Raw genomic sequence first — 19,346 nt, forward strand, 5'->3', positions numbered from 1 at the left:
GAACGTTTCAGAGAAAAGAGCCTTATTCTCTCTCCCTGCAAGGACTCTAACAAGCTATAAATAATCCTCTTTTTGTTGGAAGGTACTTACAGGGGACCTACAACACCCAGACTGTGGTACAGGGGCTGTAGCTCTGCACCAGTGCCTGAGAAGAGGACAACCAGGTGCCCAGCACCGCCAAGGCTGTCTTGCCCTGAGCTTCGTAGGGGTGGGAGCAGCACAGAGGGCCCAGGGACACCTCAAACTTAGACCCCTGGCAGATAAGGGAGGACAAAGGAGGGATTTTGTCACTCCCGCCCCCTAACAGTGCATGGGAGCCCATGCTGCATCACTGGGATATGGAGGGAGATACACTCCCTCTCCTAGATAAACCCCTAAAGCCCAATTCAGGTGAATCAAAGGCATGCTGTGCCACTCTGGGGAGAAGGTAAGGTCTTCCCCAGGGACTGAGTCCCAAAGCCAGGATCTGGCAACCACGCTCCCTCTTGCAAGGTGAGGGTCAGCATGTGGCTGAAACCTGGACATTGCTAGAAATACCCTCACTGCCCTCTCCGAAGCAACTGCTGCACAACCAGGCCAGGAAACCAATCCTCAGGGATTTCTTGACTCCCGCCTGCCTGTGTCAAACACTTGCAATAATTTTTAATCCCTACCCTATACAGATGCACCCCTTCTGCACTCCCATCCCTCTCTCATCCCTGCACAGCACCCTGGGCAGCCCTCAGCACCTGCCTGCCATCCACCCTCCATCCTTAGATGCTGCCTGCCAGCTCCCTGACACTTTCCTCTACCCTGGAGACTCCTCTGAAGGTCCAGTAACTTTTCAAGCCCCTGTGGAGCAAACATGACCCTCTGCCAGCTGCTGGGACCCTTCAACACACAAGGCACCAAGCTTGGGCACAGTGGTTCAAAGCTGGTGATCCTGACTCCATGCTCCAGGCTCCTACGCTGGAGAGTGTGAGAGCCAGAGCATGAGGTGATTTTAAGGGGAAAGGGAAGGAAAGCTCCACCGACGAGATTTCCCAGTCGCTGCCTGCCATCTAGTGCCCAGCACCGAGCTGTTTCACAGGCAGCAAGTGACATTCACCTCCATCCTCGGGGGAATTTAACCCTTAAATTAGAGCCAGCAACACTTGCGCAACACGCTCCCAGCACTGGGAAGTTTTCCACCGTGCTCCTCGCTCTGAGTCAGGGCCAGGGAGAGGGTTTTGGAGTCAAACAGCCCAAATCCTGGTGGACCTGTCAGGGAATACAGCCTAGAAGCAAGGGGAGGTGATGCTGTATGCCTGCCCAGGTTGCAAAGGCAATGCCCAGCTACAGCAAGCTAACTAAATACAACACATCTTGCTTCACCGCACACTGGTACCTACAAGGTCGCATTGTCACCGTCAGCAGCTCCAAGCAAAGCAGTACACGCAGGCATTGCATGAAGAATGTCACAGACAGGCTAAAAATAGAGAGACAAATGGAAGCGTAAGGAAAAGGGGCGAAGGGTGAAGCTTGTCAGCTGTATGGGAGACTGAAAGCCTACAAAAAACCAAGAAACAAACAAAAATAATCAAGAAACATTGACTTTGTCACTTAGATGTTCTGGTGCTTGGAGACTACTGGAGTTTAACACCCAGTTCAATCCATGGGCAACCATTGCAGCAGGAACACAGTCCCCAAAAGCCACTTGCAGCCTTTGAGTCAGCACCAACAGCAGGTCAGCAGGTGGTTTGGAGTCTTTTGCAGGTCTCCAGGCAACTTGGGGGGCTGATGCTCTCCCTCCCCTCCCTCCAGTAGAGGCATATCTGTGCTCACCTTCAGGGCTGCTCATCTGTCAGCTTCTTGTCCCTCTGAAAGGGCTCTAACACACACCCACTCACCCACAAAGGCAGGGAAGAGCAGGCAAGACAGCTACAGCTCACCACAGTCCTGTTCCCAGGCAGAGAAAATTATGGGATATGACATCCAGAAGGGTTTGGGATAGGCAACGTCCATCCTGCTCACAGCCTCCAGCAGGCTGCTGGAAGGGCACCTTCTGCTGCATCACGTCACTTACTTCCAAGCAGGAGGAAAGACTAGATGCTGGGCTGTGAGCAGTGGTGGAGCAGGAGCAGAAAATTGGGTCCCCATGGGTTACCACCTTCAGCAGTCACCCGTCCTGCACCCTGAAACAGGAAACTCACTGCTCCTCCACACAGGGCACTTGTGGGATCAGACACCCCAAATTCCCAGACTCCCTCCTCACCAAGCCCCTTATCCCTTGGCTGCCCACTCCCCATCGCACCCCGCTGCTTTCCTCAAGCTCATCCAACACTCGCAGCCTGCGCCATTCGCTAAGGAACCGATTGCTGTTTTGCAGAGGGGCACGTGGAGCCTGACATAAACGGGCTGCACCAGTCATTCAGAAAAGGCAGGCAGGGCAGGGGCTTACAAACACGCAGAACCAGATTTACTGATTAGCACATGGCTCTGATTTCCTCCAATGCTTCTAGAAAAGCAATAGGCGACATTAAGAAAAGGATTGCTCAGAATTCAAAAGCAAATGGGATTTGTGACCCATTATATTAACCGGGGACGGGGCAAAGCTCTACAGAGAGAGAACACTGCCAGCAGGTCACCAAACCAATTATTAAGAGCTCACAGATCACGAAGCTAGATATATACACGCATCAAGATAAATTTCTATTTGCGTGCAGAAGCAGGACGCTGGCTGAGCTACCCTCCCAACCCAGTGTGCTTTTTCTACGTGCCCACTAAACCTGGATTATATCTAGTTACTTTCCCCAATAATTCACTTCCCCCACAGGTTTAATGCTGTGGAATAACATTTTGGAGGGTAAAACCTGAAAGTAGAAATGTAATGGGCATAATTACTTTGATAGATGAGAGAGAGCAGAAAGCAGGCAGGCAGTACGTGGTGGGAGCAGGCCAGCAGCACACACGCTCACCCCTGACATCGCTCACCATCCTCTCAGCAGCAGCGCTGGCTCGTGCCTTGTGCCCCGATGTCCCCTGCTTCCCTTTGCCCTGATGCTTGAGAGGGCAACCCTTAGGCACAAGATAACTTGTACCCGACATCGGCTCCCACCCTCATCTCCAGCAGAGATCAGCTTAAGCTGCAAATCATTAGCAGTAAAATCTTTTCCTAAACTTTTGCCTCTGTTAATTATGAGATTGGATGTTTGTGGCAACCGTGGAAAAGGCTGGCTCCTGCTAGCACCCTGCCCTGCTTCTGGAGCAGGCTGTAAAGGAGTCCTAAAGCTTTGTGGATGTTGCATAAACGCTTTATTGCCTTGCCTGGATTTTGAAGAAGCTTCATTTTAATGTTGCTGAATAACTCTTCGTATTTCGATTGAGAAACGCCCCTGGGTCTCTGAGCATTGCCTATGAAGTCCTGCCAAAGGATTTATACCCCTCCAAGATCTGATAAGAAAAAGTAGCCTTGACAGCAAAGCTGTGTCTGGAAGTACCTGAAGGGGCTTCCTGCTGTCAGCATTTTGCACTCACCTCACAAATTCCCAGCTTTGCTTTTTGAGGGTTTGGTGTTAACGATTGGGTATTATTAGCAAAGCTTCTGGAGCAATTTTACCCTGAGTCCAAGTTCCCCTGTGCCCCCTTTCCTTCTATCCATTCTTACCTTTGGAAAGATTCACTCAAGCACTGCCTTCCACCTGCCCCATTCCGCATCCTTCCAACGTGTTGGTTATGTCAAACACAGGGGTGATTTCACATGAAAAAGGAGGAAAAAGGTATCCTTTAAACAAAAAGATGAGACCTGATTTACTCATATCATCAGTGACCTCAACCAGATTTTCTACATCATTTTCTGCTGGGTCTCTGGGCTTCTGCGAACAGAGCATCTCACTCTGCATCCCCGGCAGGAAGCTGAGCACAGCAGAAACAGGCAGTGCTTGCAGAAACCCCAGGCACTACCAGAAAAACTCCCTCCAAAGAGCCATATCCCTTCCAACGCAAGCACAGGAGCTTGAACAGAAGCAAAGTAAAGTGACTGACGCTGCTGGAAATGCCTTAACCTCCAGAACAGGGAGCGAGCTCCCAGGCTGCCCCAGCTGGGACAGCCCAACTCCCACCCACCCAGAGCCAGCCCACCCCTTGCCCCAGCAGGTATGGACACCACGGGGTACTCCCTGCACCAGAGCAGCTCTCCGTGCTCTAACAAGCTCACAGCTGTATTTGGGAGCAGTAACACCTCCCACAGGTTTTCAGAAAGCAGGAAGTGGCACAGCCCATGGCTCCAGCAGCCTCTCCTGGCTCTGCATGTATTTCTCTTCCAAATGTTGAAGCCTTTGGTTGCTTGGAGCCAGCCAGGAGGAGCCACAAATAACAGCTTCCCATTACGTGAGAAAGCGTGCGGTTCTGAACAGTTCAGTGTTACTGTACCACAAAACACACAAGCTGGGCTCTGCTTAGAGAGCACCAATCCCCAAAACTCACGCAGACAGGGAGGGATATCGGCTAGTGAAGATATTTTTGTAGGGTAAATAGAGGAAAGCTGTATCTGTGAAGATGAAGAGTGGTTTTATTAAGACTTGTTATCTCTCCTTTGCTAAAGGGAAGCGCTAGCATCCAATCTGTCACAAAGAAAACCTTCATCTCTCTCTTCTAACATTGTGGCTTAAGCAATGACTGGTGGTTTAGACTGCAACCGATCTTCCATTTTTTCCTGCTCCTGGAGACTTTTAGTAACAGCTGCTGGACTGCATCACACCAACAAAAGGTCACTTAGATATTCCTCCTTCCCCTTTAGAACGGGGAAGGATCTGACTTTCGTGTATCATCCTCATGAATGGAAGTATCCTGTGCTGAAAATGGCTTAGAGGAGCAGAAAGTCTCCACAGTCCGACTGCTCTCCAGCCTCTTCCCCAACATGCGCAGCCAGGGAAAGAGAACACTCAGACACCGGCCCCAGCAGCCGCAGCACTGATCTTAAGTTGGACTTCTTAGATTAGCTCCACATTGCCACCTTCAAAGCGAGGAGCTACAGGTCCTTTCCACAACACCTCTCTCTGGTATACCCTTCAGAGGAGAGCTCTTCGATTGATCTGACTGTGCCTTGCGCTAAAGAGCCACAGCAGACTTGATGCCTTCCTCGGTACTTGCTGTGGCTTCATGTTCCAGTAGAGAGATCTCACGTGAGGAGGCCTTTGCCAAGGGCAGAAAAGCCCTCCAGGCTTCGGGTGCAAACAAGTTCCAGACTCCCTCAACACCCAGGCAAACACTCACATTTGCAAGGGGAGTTTTGTGTTTCATGCTCAACACAAGTGAAACTGCGCTTCCCCTGCTCTTTGTGCAGGACTGCAGGAGGCACATCGCAGCTGCGGCAGCTCTCTCCCAGCCAGGACTTGCCAGGTTTTTTCTGTTCCAGGAGAAATAAAAGCTCTCTTGGAAAAGGTTTTAAGGCTTGGTGCTATTCTTTCAGTGGTTACCAGCAAAATATACTGCACCAGCCTGCCTGATGAGACTTCTGCAACTCTGCAAGGAATAGGGGTTTGCACTGAGTGGAAAGACAGCCTACAGCCACCAAGTTCTCAAAGGAAAATAACAGCCTGTGATCTACTGCAGGACCTCTGGGAGGCCAGAAGATATGAGAAGATACAAACCATCCTCTCTGCTAGGAAACCTGCATGATACCCTTCTGCTTTCCCTCTCACCGAGGCCAGAGGAAGAAGGAACAGGCCACACAGAAGAACTGAGCAAAAGCACCTGAGTGGCAGGATCTGGGATTGTTCAAAGCAACTGGCTGAGGGTTTTTAAAGCTGTGAGCAGGAATTTGTGGTTTAGGTGATGAAAAAAACAACAATTTCAGCTTCCAGAAAAGACCAAGCTTCTCATACATCTGCTGCCTGTAAGAAGAAAGGCCTGATCCCAAGGAAACAAAAAAAATAAAAAAACATAATGAAGGAGGCTGCCGATTCCGACATTTCCACTGCTGAAGGGAGCTACACCCCGCTCAGCACAGGCAATGCCCAAAGACTTGTAGCTTGAGCAAGCCAGAGAGTAAGAACTGACTGGGTCTGAAGATCAGCAAGCTTTCAGCACAGCCTTTTCTCTCTTTTGTGCTCCTGATTTTGACAGCAAATAAGCACTGATTAAACAGCACTTTATATGCTTTAAAAGTTTCACTCCAGCAACACAAAACCTGCCTTTGGCATGGGAAATGGGGCAGAGACCTTGGCAAAGGGCACGCCCTAAGCCTGTCCCCACAAAGCTCGGCTGTAGTCTCCCCTTCAGCGGTGCTGACCTCAAGACAGAAGCCAAAAAGGATCTGCAGTTTTTCAGGGGTGTATTCTGCTCTGCATTTATTACCTCTTTTCAAGTGCCCTCCGTTGCAGACACAATCTCCTTGCCAGGCCTGCGAGGGTGCTTCAAGAAACCAAGTTTTGTTTTGTCAGTAATTTACGCCAAGCCTGCAGCTCCCAAACTGCCCAGCGTTAGAAAATAGGTGGCTTCTGTGCTACCCTCCCACCCCAATAGCTTGTGGGGTGATTAAGGATAGCTTTAATTTGAGGCCTGCAGCTCAACAGCTCCCAAAGGATTGATAAAATATATATAGCAATCTCCAGTTCCACCTCTGGAGGCCGAACTCTCTCCCAGTGATGAACGACAGCCATTTCCTCCCTCTCTCCCTGCTGAAGAAGGTTGATTCTCTGCAAGGTCCAGCCAGCACCGGGCCCACACTCTGACTACCAAGCAGCAACATTTACAACCAGAAAGAACCCTCCAAGAAATGGAACAGTTCCCAAAGAAGTGAGACAGCACCATATAAGCCCAGGATAGATCTTCTAATAAAGAAATTGGGGTAATAGGGTCAGGCTGCCTGAGGCAGAGCTGGTTGGGCTGGCTTAGAGGCCTAATGCACCAGGAACAGGAGCCGAGAACTCCGCAGAGCCACCTTTGAGGCTGCTCCCAGGAGGCAGCAATCCCAGACCAGCCTTCCCCCGCCAGCACAAATCAGCCTCTCAGCCCAGACAGAAAGCTGCTGCTAAAATGTCACGCTCCTTCAGTGTCTGTAGCTACAGCTTTAAGCTCAAGAGGACAGCGTGGGTGAGAAGGCAGCAGTCACCCAAAGAAAGAGCCACTGCCGACTCCTCATGCACCCCTGTACTCCATGGCCATTGCACATGCCAGCTTCCAGCTCTCCAGAAACCCACCTCGCCCAGCCTTGTGTCTAGGAGGGTCTGTTCCCAACCAGACACACAGACAACCCTCCAGTGCTGCTCTTAGTAAAGAGCAGGTGCCAGAGACAAGCATCAGCCATTGCTTAGAAGAAACTACTGGAGCTCAAGACCACAGCACGAGTCTGGTGAGGAGAGCGAGCCCGCAGACTACCACAGCCCCAGGGAATCGCAACACTCAGGAGAGGAAAAGATCACAACATGCATTTCCAGAAGAGGTGGAGGAGGATTCAACAAGAGCAATGAACTCCCTGAGGAGAGTTTCACTCCCTAGTATAAGTTTTAATATTTATTTAGTACAGGCCCGGTGAAGAGAACTGGGAAATAAGGCAAAGGCAAATTATCCTCCAGAGCCAAAGTTAACATCTCATACACAGAGAGCTCGCAAAGCAGCAGCTGTGCTCCTCCCTGGTGCCACATCCCACATCTTCCCCATCTGCTGGAGCACAGCCTATTGCTTATAAGTCCAGAAGGAATTGATTGACTTTTTTCAGGTATTCCGACTTCAAGTAATCTCCCAGCTCGTCCTTTGTGACCCACAGGTAATCTTCCTTCAGCTCTGCCTGGGACAAATCACTGCTTTGGAGGAAGGCTTTGAAGAAGAATACTTTGGCTCCCACATTATCCTCAGTCCTGATGGCCTTGGGGAATTTATACTTGTAAATCCCATACGGCGCGTTCCCCAGGGTTTTGGCTTGAATGTGATCTCCTGCAAGACGCCAGCAATGCAAGAGAAAGAAAACAGAAAACAAGACGTAAGAACACAAAGCGACATTAAGTGCTCTCCTGCAGTAACAGGAAAATAGCATTAGGCACTCCTTGTATTTGGTTCAGACCAACGGTTCTTTCTTAGCAGAAATACTGCCAATTGTAAGCATTTTCTCAAGAAAAAAACCAACTTGTCCTCATGTACAGCAAGTGGACTGCGAACTTTACCAACCCACACCAAAAAGCAGGGACACGTGGGTTTGCTGTCACTCATCTACCACAAAAGCTGCTACAGGGTGACAAGAGGGAAAGAGAAGCCGTACATTTGGAGCAAGCCTAGACCATTCAGGAGGCATCTGGTGATGCTCCAACATCAGACCGCGAGGTCCAGACCCGGCACCACAGCTGCTGGCAGCCAGAGATCCCAGTTCAGGGTCTGCCAGCCCAGTCAGCCCTCTACGTGCTGCAGTCGCTCTGGGACGGTGCCCAGTTACAGAGCCGATTCCCCAGGATCACAGCTCTTGCCAGAAAGCCCACCCCATTCAGCTCTGTCCCTCTGCGGGAAATGCCTTCTCCCAGTAGTGGGAGGCAATTTCACTGCAGGAGACAGCAAATATCCCTCAGAGAGGGCACGGGAAGAAAACCACTAAGACAAAGAGGAGGTAGGGTCAGACACACAGCAAACTACAGACCCAAAAACGTAGCCATGGCTCGCTCAGCTGTGCTTCGCAGCGTCTCTCCAGGCTGCCATTCCACTTGAGGCAGGAGCCACAGCTCCTGGTTACCAATTTTCTGTTTCACCAGAAGCATCAGGTTGCTGTCCAGTTTCCTGTTCAAGGACGTTCGATCGTTGTTTTTATCAGCATCTGCCAAAAACCAACACATGCTGGAAACAAAGTCTCCTAGCAACACTGCTCTGATCTCCCTTGATTCATCACCCCCTCTTCATCCCACACCCTTCCAGCAATAACACACAAACATGGATACACAGAACAAGACAAAAATCCAGACAGAAACGCTCCAGGTTGCTCTGGAAGCCAATGCAGGATTCTGCTGGAACCCGCTGCTAGACTGCACTCTGTTTCATTTCCAGAAAGAATTTACAGCAAGCAGACTGGATCTCTAGATTGACAAAAAACTGTAAGAGCACCAGGCAGAGCTTGGGAATTAAGTGACCAAACACTTCTCTTGTCTGGAAACAACATCAATTTTCATCATTTTGCTTTGGTAAGGTTGAACACGCACATCTTCACAGCAGGGGAACACCAATCCCCCTGTCAGAGAGTTAATTCCTTGTGTGTCAACAGTGCTGCCACAGAGTCAAGGCTCCCTTTAAAATAAAAAAAGACTCAGCAATTGTTTTTGTTTTCCATCCACTAAACTGCACCCAGCTATGTAAAAGAAAAAAAAAAAAAAAAGCCAAACAAAACCAAAAACAAAAGCAAAACCCTCAGCAAATGCCTTCCCTCTGAAGGGGACTGAACTGCACTCAGCTGTGTTTGGAAGGCAATTAAAGTGTTTTCACCCACCACCAACTTCAGTCGGTACCTGTTATGCGCGGAGCAGCTTCAAATCGCAGTAACTTCTGTTCCCACTTGTCCTCTAAGTCTTGAGCCATGATGACCGTTTTGCCAGGTGCTTCATCATCATCGTACAGGCTTTCCTTCCTCCTCCTGAGCTCCTCCTCTTCCTCCAGCTTGCGGATTTCATGATCTGAATAGTGACTTTTCTCCAGCTCTATCTAGAAAGGCAACGTAGAGAACTGTTAAGGCACCAGCACTACAGGCTGGATTTGGCAAGCAGAATCAAATTATTTCTCCATCAGCAAACACACGATGATGGGAATTTCCCTCAGCTTGAGTAGGATTTCCTTGCTCCCAGCAAGAACTTCTTTCAGGGACACAAACAGCATTGGAAAAAAAAACTACAGGAGCACTACCAAGACCCACGACAGCTGGTGCAGGTAGCAAACTGCACACAGAATACTCAGTGCGGCTTCACGGCCGGGAGCCACGCTGCCCAAGCTGCCTCCAGCATGGCTTCCCCTTGGGCTGGCAGCCGCGGACAGTCCCCGGTAGCGCCTGAGGCGCTACCGGGGACTGTCCGTGTCTGCCAGCCCCCGGGGTGCTCTCCCCTCCAGGCCTAAGGCGGCCATTTTCCTGTCAGCAAGCCCCCTCCCCTACCTGCTCCATGAGCGCCGCCACCTCTTCCTCCTCCTTCTCGAGGGGCTGCGTGATGCGGGGCAGCCGCAGCAAACACATCGCCCCGAAAAGCCGCCACGGCCGAGGAGCGGCAGCGGTACAAAACCACCGACCCCAACCCGCCGCTCGTTGCCTGGGCGCCGCCATTACGCCGCGGCTGCGCAGCCCACAATGCCCCGCGGTGCGCGCCGCCATCTTTCCTTTCCCGCTCCCGTCGTGCTTTGCGGCGACCTTCGCGGGCGCGCTACGGGAGCCGCCATGAGCGCGGCGCTGGCGGTCGCCTGGCAACGGCTGCTCGGAGCGGCCTGGGGGTGAGCGGCGGCGGCGGGACTGGGCCCCGGTGGCGGGGGGCGACACCCGGGACAGGTCCCCCTGGCTTCGGGCTGACTGCTGCGGCCCTCCCGCCCTGCCATGGCGGCCGCCATGGGCCCGACCCACCCCGGGCCTGCGGCTCGTTCCCCCCCCCGCAGCCAGCCGCCGGTATCCTCACCGCCCCTATCCTCACCGCCGGTATCCTCACCGCCGGTTCTTTCCCGCAGGGGCTGTACGGCTGCGGTGTGCCGCGGCCTACGCACCGGCCCCCAGAGGCTGCAGGACATTGCGGAGGCGGCGGCCGCGAAGGAGGCGGAGAACCAGAGCGCGACCGACTTGAGGTGAGAGGGTCAGGCCGCGCCGGGAGGGCTCTGCCATTTGCCTCTTGCTGCGAGGTTTTATCGCCTTCAGTGGTTTTTCAGCCCAGGAAGGAAAGCAACTGACCCGACTCAATCACAGACACAGCTTGTGTCTTTTGGAGACTCGATCCCTCCTTTCTTTCCCAATGTGAAATAAAACTTTGCAAAATTTAACAAGTGAGTGCCTGATAACTCTTGTTTTGCTCCTCAGCCCTTTAATCCTGCAGAGGAATTCCATGAGGTGGGATGGAAAGATCTATGAAGAGATCCCAATAGCTCACATCAAAGCTACGTACAACAAGTAAGTAAATGAGCTGCTCCATTCCTGCTGCCATGCAAAATGAAAGCTTATAACATTCCTGGGCTTTGACCAGTCATCATTTTTATCAAAACGCTCAAAGGAAAAAAGTCAGGGGAGCAGTGTTCATGACTGGGAAGACTGTAATAGCGAATCCAAACCTCCATGCCACTCAGGAAGCATAACTGTCCTTACAGTGTCTTTAACAGCAATAAGGTTGTTATTACATATTTGTACTACATTCTGATGTGATTAGATGCTGACAGCTTTAATGGCCTCCACTCTAGCAGTATTGCTGTAGACCTGGTGAAAAAAATTGTTACATTCTCCATGAGAGATTGTTGCGTTGCATTAGTGATCCCTAGTGTGATATTTTACTGTTTCCTACAGCTCTTTTAAGTTCTAGAAATGTTTTGGGCTAAGCAGTCTCTGAGGTATACCAGGATAAAGTACACCTTATCCAGAAAGGTTTTGCTACCTTGCTTAGATCATCTAGGATGACGTAGAAGGTCACTGCTGGGAGGTCTCTGCAGCGGGTTCGTGTAAGTGGAATACCTCAAAAAAGAGTGCTGAGTTAGGGTGGCTTGGAGAAGGGACACGGGAGTCCTGTGGAGAGACACGCCAGTAAGCTGAGCGAGAAGAAACTGGAGAATAAAGCCTTTTTCTAGCTTGCTTCTTTCTTTTGCCCCTCTCTTTCCGTAGTACCCACATCCAAGTGGTCGGCTTTGACAACACACCGTTTGCCCGTACGTCCTGTGGCACAGAAGGCTTCCAGAATGCCAAGAAGGGAACTGCCATCGCGGCGCAGACCGCAGCCATCGCAGCAGCGGCGGTGAGTCCACGCTGACGGTTCCCACCCTCCCAGAGGGGAGCACAGACTTTGCCCCCACGACCTGAGCACATCCCTGCTCACAGCAACACACTGCTGTTTGCTGACAGTTTCTCCAGTTTTCTCTGACTCAGCGTGTATCTTCACACAAAGTGTGTTTGAAACGGCAGTTCGAAATGCCATGGGGATGAGCTTAGCTGTACAGTTTGTGACTGGGAAACGTAACTTGGAGCCTGTGCTTTTCTAGCTCCAGTTTGCAAAGCTTCTTTTTTCTAAGTGAACATCTCTCTGCCATTTTGGAAATACAGCCCCTGAATCAGCAGCAGTTCAATTTTTGCACTGTAGGGGACAGAGAAGAGGCTGTAATTACTAGCTGAATGTTTTATATTTGTGTTCTGCCCCAGGAGAACTGAGCTGCTGCCAGCAGTTCCAGTCAGAGAAGGTGATATCCTTGCACACATAGTTTCCAGCCGCATACAGTTTCCTGTAATTGTTCCTGAAACACCAAGTGGGTGTCCAGGTGGCAGGGGAAGACAAGGCTGGCTGTGTCATGATCCTCATTATAGCAGAATGAGGCAAGGTTAAACTGAAAATCCTCATCCTAAATTAGGCAGAACTCGCTCCAGCCTTTCATGTGAGAGGTGACTGGTGCCACTGCTGGCCAACAGCTTATTGTGGTTGACTCAGAGGAACATAAGAACATCTTCACTATTAATCTGTGCTCATTGGAGCCTCGTAACAGCTGCATAGCTGTGCTTGGCCAGATTTATTCCATCACTGTTAGAGTTGTTAGTACATCAATTGCACCAGAATGTGAAAAACAGGAGGCCCAGAGGAGCTCCATCCACTTGGTGGCAGCACGGCTTTGCTTTACAGCAGGTGCTTTTCATTTTCAATTTGCAAGCCCCTGGAATTTTTGCACTGAAGGTGTGGACTCCTGCGCAGCAAATATAAAGCTTACCTGCTTCTGTCATTTACCCTCTAGAAGGAATCCACCGATCGCAGGAGAGGAGTCGCTGCATTAGAGAAGGGAAAGCAGCTTTGAACTGGTCCTTGTTAGTCTCTTGCCAGTTCAGTCAGCTATCCATGGATAGGTCATTTTCTGCCCTGGCTTTAGGTCACAGATAGTTTGATCTTAAAGCTTTCTCTGTATGCAGAGCTGACAGCCTAGCACAGAAATCCTCTTGAAATTGCCATGGCTGTATCCAGGCCCCCTTTCCTTCTAGTGTCTCACAATAATCCCCATATTTGTTTTCTGTATCCATTACTACCTATTCTTTATTTTTACTTAAGGAATACTATGATAGCAGGTCAAAAGGGAATGAGAGACTCCAGCACAGCAGTAATTGTATTAAACAGAGCACTAAACAGTTGTTCTTTTCACAGAAAGCACGTGGGAAGGGTGTATTACATGTACGAGTCATGGTGAAAGGACTGGGACCAGGACGCAAAGTAGGTGTCAGAGTTTCTTTTTGTATTTTTCTTGCTCGGGCATCATCCAGGTCTTTTAACTTCAGGCTGGTCTCATAACTATACCTATTAACTTAGTTTTTCTGAAGGCGATGTAAAGAATTCATCACTCAAGTGCCTAGTAATGAAATTTTAGAGTCATTAGAACTTGAGAGTCATATCATTTTGGAGGCAGAATAAAAGCTGTATTTGAGACTTCTTCCAACTAAAGTAGGAAAATTGATGGGAACACTGATGAAAGGACTGCAGCAGATAGGTTTAAACTGGGTTTTCTGATACAAATTACTTATTTTTAAGATAACTACAAAGTAGAACCATTGGAACAAGTTCATTATTGGACAGGGGACCAAACTATATTTTCCCCTGAGCTTTTGCCTTTTCTGCTGTTCAATGTGTTGATCACAGCATGTCATCTGCTGTCTTGTTCTTCCAGGCTGCCATCAAGGGTTTGACTATGGGAGGTTTGGAGATCATCTCCATCACTGACAACACCCCACTTCCACACAACGGCTGCCGCCCCCGGAAAGCCAGGCGAATGTGAGAGGGGAATGGAAGACACGTTGCATTCAACATCAGTTCGTGCAACAGGGACTGGGCAGAACATTGCTCTTGTGACAGATTCTGGAAAGTCACCCTCCCTGGAGATGCTTTTTGAAGAAGAGAGAACATCCTGGGCCTTAAAAGCCCCGGTGGTACAAGCTGGTTGTAAAAGCAGGAATATGTGTATTCCCTTAGTGGGAAGCCTCTTGTGTACAAAGTTTGTTGATTAAAATGTTGGTCTTTTGACAGCTGTTCCTGCTGTGTTCTGAGAAGTATTTTGGTTTATTATTGCCTCTTGACTGCTCTCTTCCTCTCACCACCCTACGAGGCTCTTGTCTAGCCCTTGGTGCTATTATCGTCCTTGTTAGGTGGGAGGGGAGCTTGCGGTCTAGATCTCTTTCTAGTCATCCATAGTAGACGACTGCATGGGGTGGCATCATCTTCCTTCCCTCTTTCTCTCACTGCACACATTTGGAAACAAGGTACGAGGTAACTCTTCCCCTTCCCCCTGGCTTGCAGAACTCAGTAACTCTCCCTCTTCGCGCAGCGTGGAGCGCTGTCGTCTGGATCCATTCCTGGCAAAGATCTGTTATGCTGCTTTGCTTCGCCCAAGCCGTAGCTGGCCTGCCAGTGCTCCTGGCAAATGGAAAATGCCAGTCCTTCTAAAGGGGTTGGGATCTTGCCAGTTTTGATGCTTGCTGTCTCTTTGGTCCCACCTTGTGCACCACAAACTAGATTTTGTGGGGTCCTGCGGAAAGCAAGCAGGGGTTAGTAGGCCTGAGGAACAAAGAAATGCTGCCAAGGAGATTTAAAACACCTAAGTCTTGAACTGTACCTCTGTATATCCACAGGCAGCATGAGCTTGTCATGGGTCTGTGATGTATTATTGCTGTCCCAGCTCCATCCAGAGAGAATTCCTGCCAAGCAGATATGTCTGAGGCTCTCTGGAGCGTTAACCAGGGAAGGTAACAGCAGCAACTGACTACAGGATTGATTTCCTGGATGGCAGAGGCACACTGCCTAGCAAAGGGCAGCTTCTTGAAATCCATGCTGCTAGAGAAGCCCCTGGCTTTTTACAGCATACACTGGGCAAATATTTCACCTGTAAACAGAGTGTATTTTGGTGCAGCGAGCAGTTCTATCACAAACCTAGAATCTTCCTTTCTATTATTTCTCTTCTGTTGTTCCTTCTTAGTTTCTTAAATTGCATAATTAACTATTCTCTTCCTCTTTAGAGAAAGGGTACCATGGCAACCAGGCAGTGAACCTCCTTCATGGGGCTGAATGGCATACGGCAGGTTTTGAAAGAAATCAGTGCTTAGAAGAGCCTATTGAGTTGCATTTGACAGAAAAGAAGAAAACAAGATTCAGATGAATCCCCTACCTTCCTCCAACTGTCTGAATTTGAATAGAGGGTAGGTTATCTTACACGGAAGTTCCTTGAGCTGTCACAGATTTGACAGCAAGGAAGAGAGGCTCCTCCATAGGTGTTTGACACGCTAGAAGAGCTTCCCCTCACTCCGGAAATATGGCTGAGCTTCTAATGACTTCATATTCCTGTTTTTACGGAGAAGATCCCAGGTCAGCTATAAACTGCAAAGATCCAGGCAGCAGTACCACATGTGTGAACGCTGATGTGCCTGGACTGGTTTCTGGGCCGAGCAGCCATCAGCCCTGGGAAAGGAGGAGCACCAGTCAGTGGTGGCAGGCTTGTCAGCGACGTACTGTCTAATACACTGAGGAAACCAGACACTACCCTTCTCTACCACAAGCTGCTCATTGCATCAATGCAGAAGTGCCCACGTCAGATAAAGATGAAAGAACAAATCGAAAAACATGACTGGGAAGAGATCTGCGGTCCTTCTGAAATTCAGGGAAGAATAGGTGAATGACTCGAGAGTCAGAAAGCAATGAGAATAAATCTTTGTTTTATCCAGACTTAGAATCGAGCCTGTGCCCTTTGCCAAGGCCACTCCTTAACACTCTTGGTTTCTGAGTACTTGTGAGCATTTTGTGAAGTCTACCAATACATTGCCACTACTTATACAGTGGGAAGTTTTCTCTCCCTGTCTGCCCTGCCTAGTTCTGGTACCTATCCCTACCTCTTCCTCCAGCTGATATTTATATAACACTCTCTGAGCTGGACAGAGGAGGCTGACGCTATTTTCCACAGTTGTGTAGCTGGATCTGTACAGTATCATGCCGTATTTGTCTTCCAAACCACCAGCTCCGCGTACCCTTCCTGAGCTCTCCGACACAGTGCTTCAGCTGTGCGGCTTTTCGTTGAAGTCACATTTTCCACCCGTCTTGTCTGCTTGCCTTGGTCGTACCTAAATGCTCAGCCTGAGCTGTTTATTCTGCAGCACACCCCAGGCCTCTGGGGCAGTTGTCAGTGCAGTGGGAGAGCACAGCTACACAAAGCAAGCTCTTCCACCTTGCGCAAGGGCTCAGCCCCTCCTTCCTGCACACGCTGTACGCTGAAAGAAGTCCTAAAACTCTCTATTGTTGTTCGTCTTGCAGGGAATTAATAGACATCAATAGCACTTAATGATTTCCTTACCCTTCAGATGAAACTATTAATTAAGGGCCTGGTCTTAGTCAGCCACTGGTGTTTACCAGTTCTAATTGCTTTTCTTGGCACCTGGGTGGAATACTGTTTTCTACCGGCTTACATTCCTCCTGAGCAGCAATTACTTCACTTCTCAGTAGCACGGCCACAGCATTAGCACCCTCATTAGGGTCACTTCCTCTCCCTTTGGGCTTCCCCACTGCTTTGGGACATTTTTCTCTCCACTCCCTCTTAACTTTTGATTTCCTACTCTCAAAGAAGCCTTTCTCCATGAAACAAGCTCAGAAGCTGCTACTGGCCACAAAGCTTCCTCCTGGCTCAACTTTGGCATTTCTGGGGCTTTGTCCTCTATTTTAAAATACCTCCTGGACCTTTCTCCATCGCAGAGGGGGTGAAACAGAAAACAGTCTTCTGACTTACAGACAAAATGCTGCTTAGGTTTGTTTACCCCTTACTGAGTGCCATACCACCTTGGGGAGTTAGTCTAACTCAGTTACCCTTCCCTTGGACAGGGATGGCACCTGGAGGTTTGGAAAAATAGCCCCAAGCCTTCTCCCTAATAGTGTATTATTCTGCAAAGAGGAATTAATTCCCTATCCCCAGCAACAAGGACTTTCTACCTCAAGCTGCAGCTTTATCTGCTGAATTGGTGATTTACTATTTCTTACGTGAGCATCTTAGTGACAAGAGTCAGGCAGCCGATTTCGATCCCTTTGCGAGATTCAATTAAACCATTAATTAAGTGATGTCAGTGTCCTTTAACAGCTGACTGTATACACAAACAAGCAAGGAGAAGGGGACAGACCCTGCAGTGCTAATAAACTGCAGCAGCAGGGGTGGTTCACCACAGCCCAGCTGCAGCTGTTGGGGACATCTGCGCAGGTTTTGCTGGCTTTCCCTCTGGTGTGGGAATACCTGGCTCAAGATGTGCACAAAGTTGGTTGGTGAGTAGGTGTTTATAACCCTAAAGCACCCCTCGGGAGCCTTTGAGAAGTAACGGTTCAAGTCAGGTTATGTTTTTGCGCTCAGACCTCAGCAGACAATCACGGTGCTGCTTTCATGCCTGGCGTCCCTGCCCGGCCTCTCTTCCCCTCCCAGCTGCCCCTCCAACCCCAGCCCATGACCTCTCAGGCCAAAAAGAGATCAAGGATCCTCAGACTGTTTTTGTGCTTTTCCAATGTCCTCCTCTCCCCTCAAGAGGTAATAATGGGTACTCAATGGCAGTGGAAATTGCTCAGAGGTTTTACTAATGAACTGCCTAATAGCATCCCAGTTCCTGTGCTGATGGTGAAGGGTCCTCTTGGGGAGGTACGCAGGGGGGCCAAGCCTCCATGCTATTCCCTTTTTTTGAAACCACTCATACGTCCTCTGCTGTGCTCTCCAAGCTCCCCCTGGGCTAGTGCCACTTGACAGGGTCCTTTCCTTTCTCTGGAGCTCCTAATTTTCTTCCTACACCCATATCTACCGAGAGTCAGAGGCTGTGCACAGATCCGGAAGCTGGATCCAAACCTCTGGGCAGCTGCAGAGCCCTAAGAGCCGTTACCTGGGATATAGCTGCTCCCAGGAGCAGCTTCACAGCTTGTTTTTCTAGAGACAGGGGGTGGAAGGGAGAAAAGGTCGGGTGCGAGGGGCTGAATGCTCGGTGAAGATGTGGGCAACAAAAAGGTGGGTTGGGAAAAAGAGAGAACCTGGAGGCAAAAAAGCAGGAAAAGACAACATTAAAAAATAACTTTTCTAAGGCTAAAATCTCCCATCTGATGGTCCAGGAGTCAGCAGAGACTAGAAGGAAGCGGGGAAGGGCTCTCCCACAGCTGGCATGCTTCAGGGCCGGGATAGATGCGCTCCCCTTCGCTGTTCTCGCAGCCAGACCTCCACGGCTGAAGCACAGAGTGGCCTTTCTCGGGAGCCCCTCCCATGCCAGCACAACCAGCTCTGTGGGGCTTTCACTTCAACATTTTAAAGGCGCAAAAAGCTGTATTTAGAAACTGCTCCAAAGCCTCTCCAAGCAGCCCTCAAAACCTTCCTTCCTCTTCCAAGCTGGCTCCAAAATCCTTCCTCTGCGCTCCACCACTTAACGATTCATTTTGCAAAGCCAAAGTCTAAGCCGGAACGGCTGGAACTGATGCCCACCGTGCCTCCTGACCACATCGCTAAAGACTCCAGTTTTTGGCCCTTTGTCCCTCTGCCCGCTCCTCCACGGAGAGGCAGGCCAGGCTTCCCACCGCACGCAAGACTGCAGGTAACAAATAAAACTTGGGGCCTCAGGCAGGAGAAAGACATATTTTATCTCCCAGCCACTCATCTCCAGCCCCTTCAGCAGGTTCCAAGATGAGGCGGTGAAACAGGACTCTCATCTCTTCGTGCAGCAGCCTGCAGACAAACAACTTACTCTCCTAATTGCCAGCCATGGCTCTCACACAGCCCCTTCCCAAGACCTGGATGCTGCCTTTCATTTTGCTCCTGCTGAATCCACAGAAGTAAATTATCCATCTCCTGAGCTGCCAGGGTCAAACCAACCAAAGAATGCAAATAACTTCAGACGGGCCAGCCCTCTGGGCTTCTCTGCAATGCCAACAGCTGGTAAACAGCCTGCTCCAGCGCTGAGAGACGCTCCGAAACGCCCTGCCCTTGGATATGGTTGTAAAACCAGCCCTGTTTACCAAAATCCCTGCAAGAGAAGCAGTGCAGCCAGCTGGGGAGATCCCCTTCCTAGTGGTCCTGCAGCCAAGAGCGGTAGCACTGTCACCAAAGGGCCAGTGGAAAACTGGGACAAACCCTGCTGGGTCTCAAGCAGCCACGCGGCAGAGCTGCTCTCCCCAGCCCTTATCAGAGCCAGCGGGTTGGCACAGACATCTCCTTACAAATCTGAGCCCGCT

The 19,346-nt window shown here is 50.0% G+C and overlaps 2 protein-coding genes across 3 annotated transcripts; one reads left to right on the forward strand and one right to left on the reverse strand.

The window, feature by feature from the left end:
• Positions 1-7,460: 7,460 nt before the first annotated feature.
• On the reverse strand, positions 7,461-10,303 carry MRPL46 (mitochondrial ribosomal protein L46). The gene is made up of 4 exons (XM_086757467.1): positions 10,076-10,303; positions 9,441-9,633; positions 8,585-8,758; positions 7,461-7,893 (listed from the first exon to the last, which is right to left on the reverse strand). The coding sequence occupies exons 1-4, from the start codon at positions 10,286-10,288 to the stop codon at positions 7,643-7,645; spliced, it is 831 nt and encodes a 276-aa protein (XP_086613593.1). The 5' UTR covers positions 10,289-10,303; the 3' UTR covers positions 7,461-7,642.
• On the forward strand, positions 10,287-14,147 carry MRPS11 (mitochondrial ribosomal protein S11). Of its 2 annotated transcripts, none has more exons than XM_086757470.1 (6): positions 10,287-10,404; positions 10,633-10,746; positions 10,976-11,065; positions 11,765-11,894; positions 13,278-13,343; positions 13,795-14,147. In XM_086757470.1, exons 1-6 carry the CDS (start codon positions 10,352-10,354, stop codon positions 13,900-13,902), a joined length of 561 nt encoding a protein of 186 aa, XP_086613596.1. In that variant the 5' UTR covers positions 10,287-10,351; the 3' UTR covers positions 13,903-14,147. The 2 variants fall into 2 exon arrangements, with proteins under 2 accessions (XP_086613596.1, XP_086613595.1); XM_086757469.1 differs by lacking the exon at positions 10,287-10,404 and adding an exon at positions 10,490-10,567 and having other exon boundaries at positions 10,598-10,746.
• The last annotated feature ends 5,199 nt before the right edge of the window (positions 14,148-19,346 follow it).

This window comes from Chlamydotis macqueenii, chromosome 12 (assembly GCF_036417535.1).
Source record: "Chlamydotis macqueenii isolate bChlMac1 chromosome 12, bChlMac1.mat, whole genome shotgun sequence".
NCBI lineage: Eukaryota > Metazoa > Chordata > Aves > Otidiformes > Otididae > Chlamydotis > Chlamydotis macqueenii.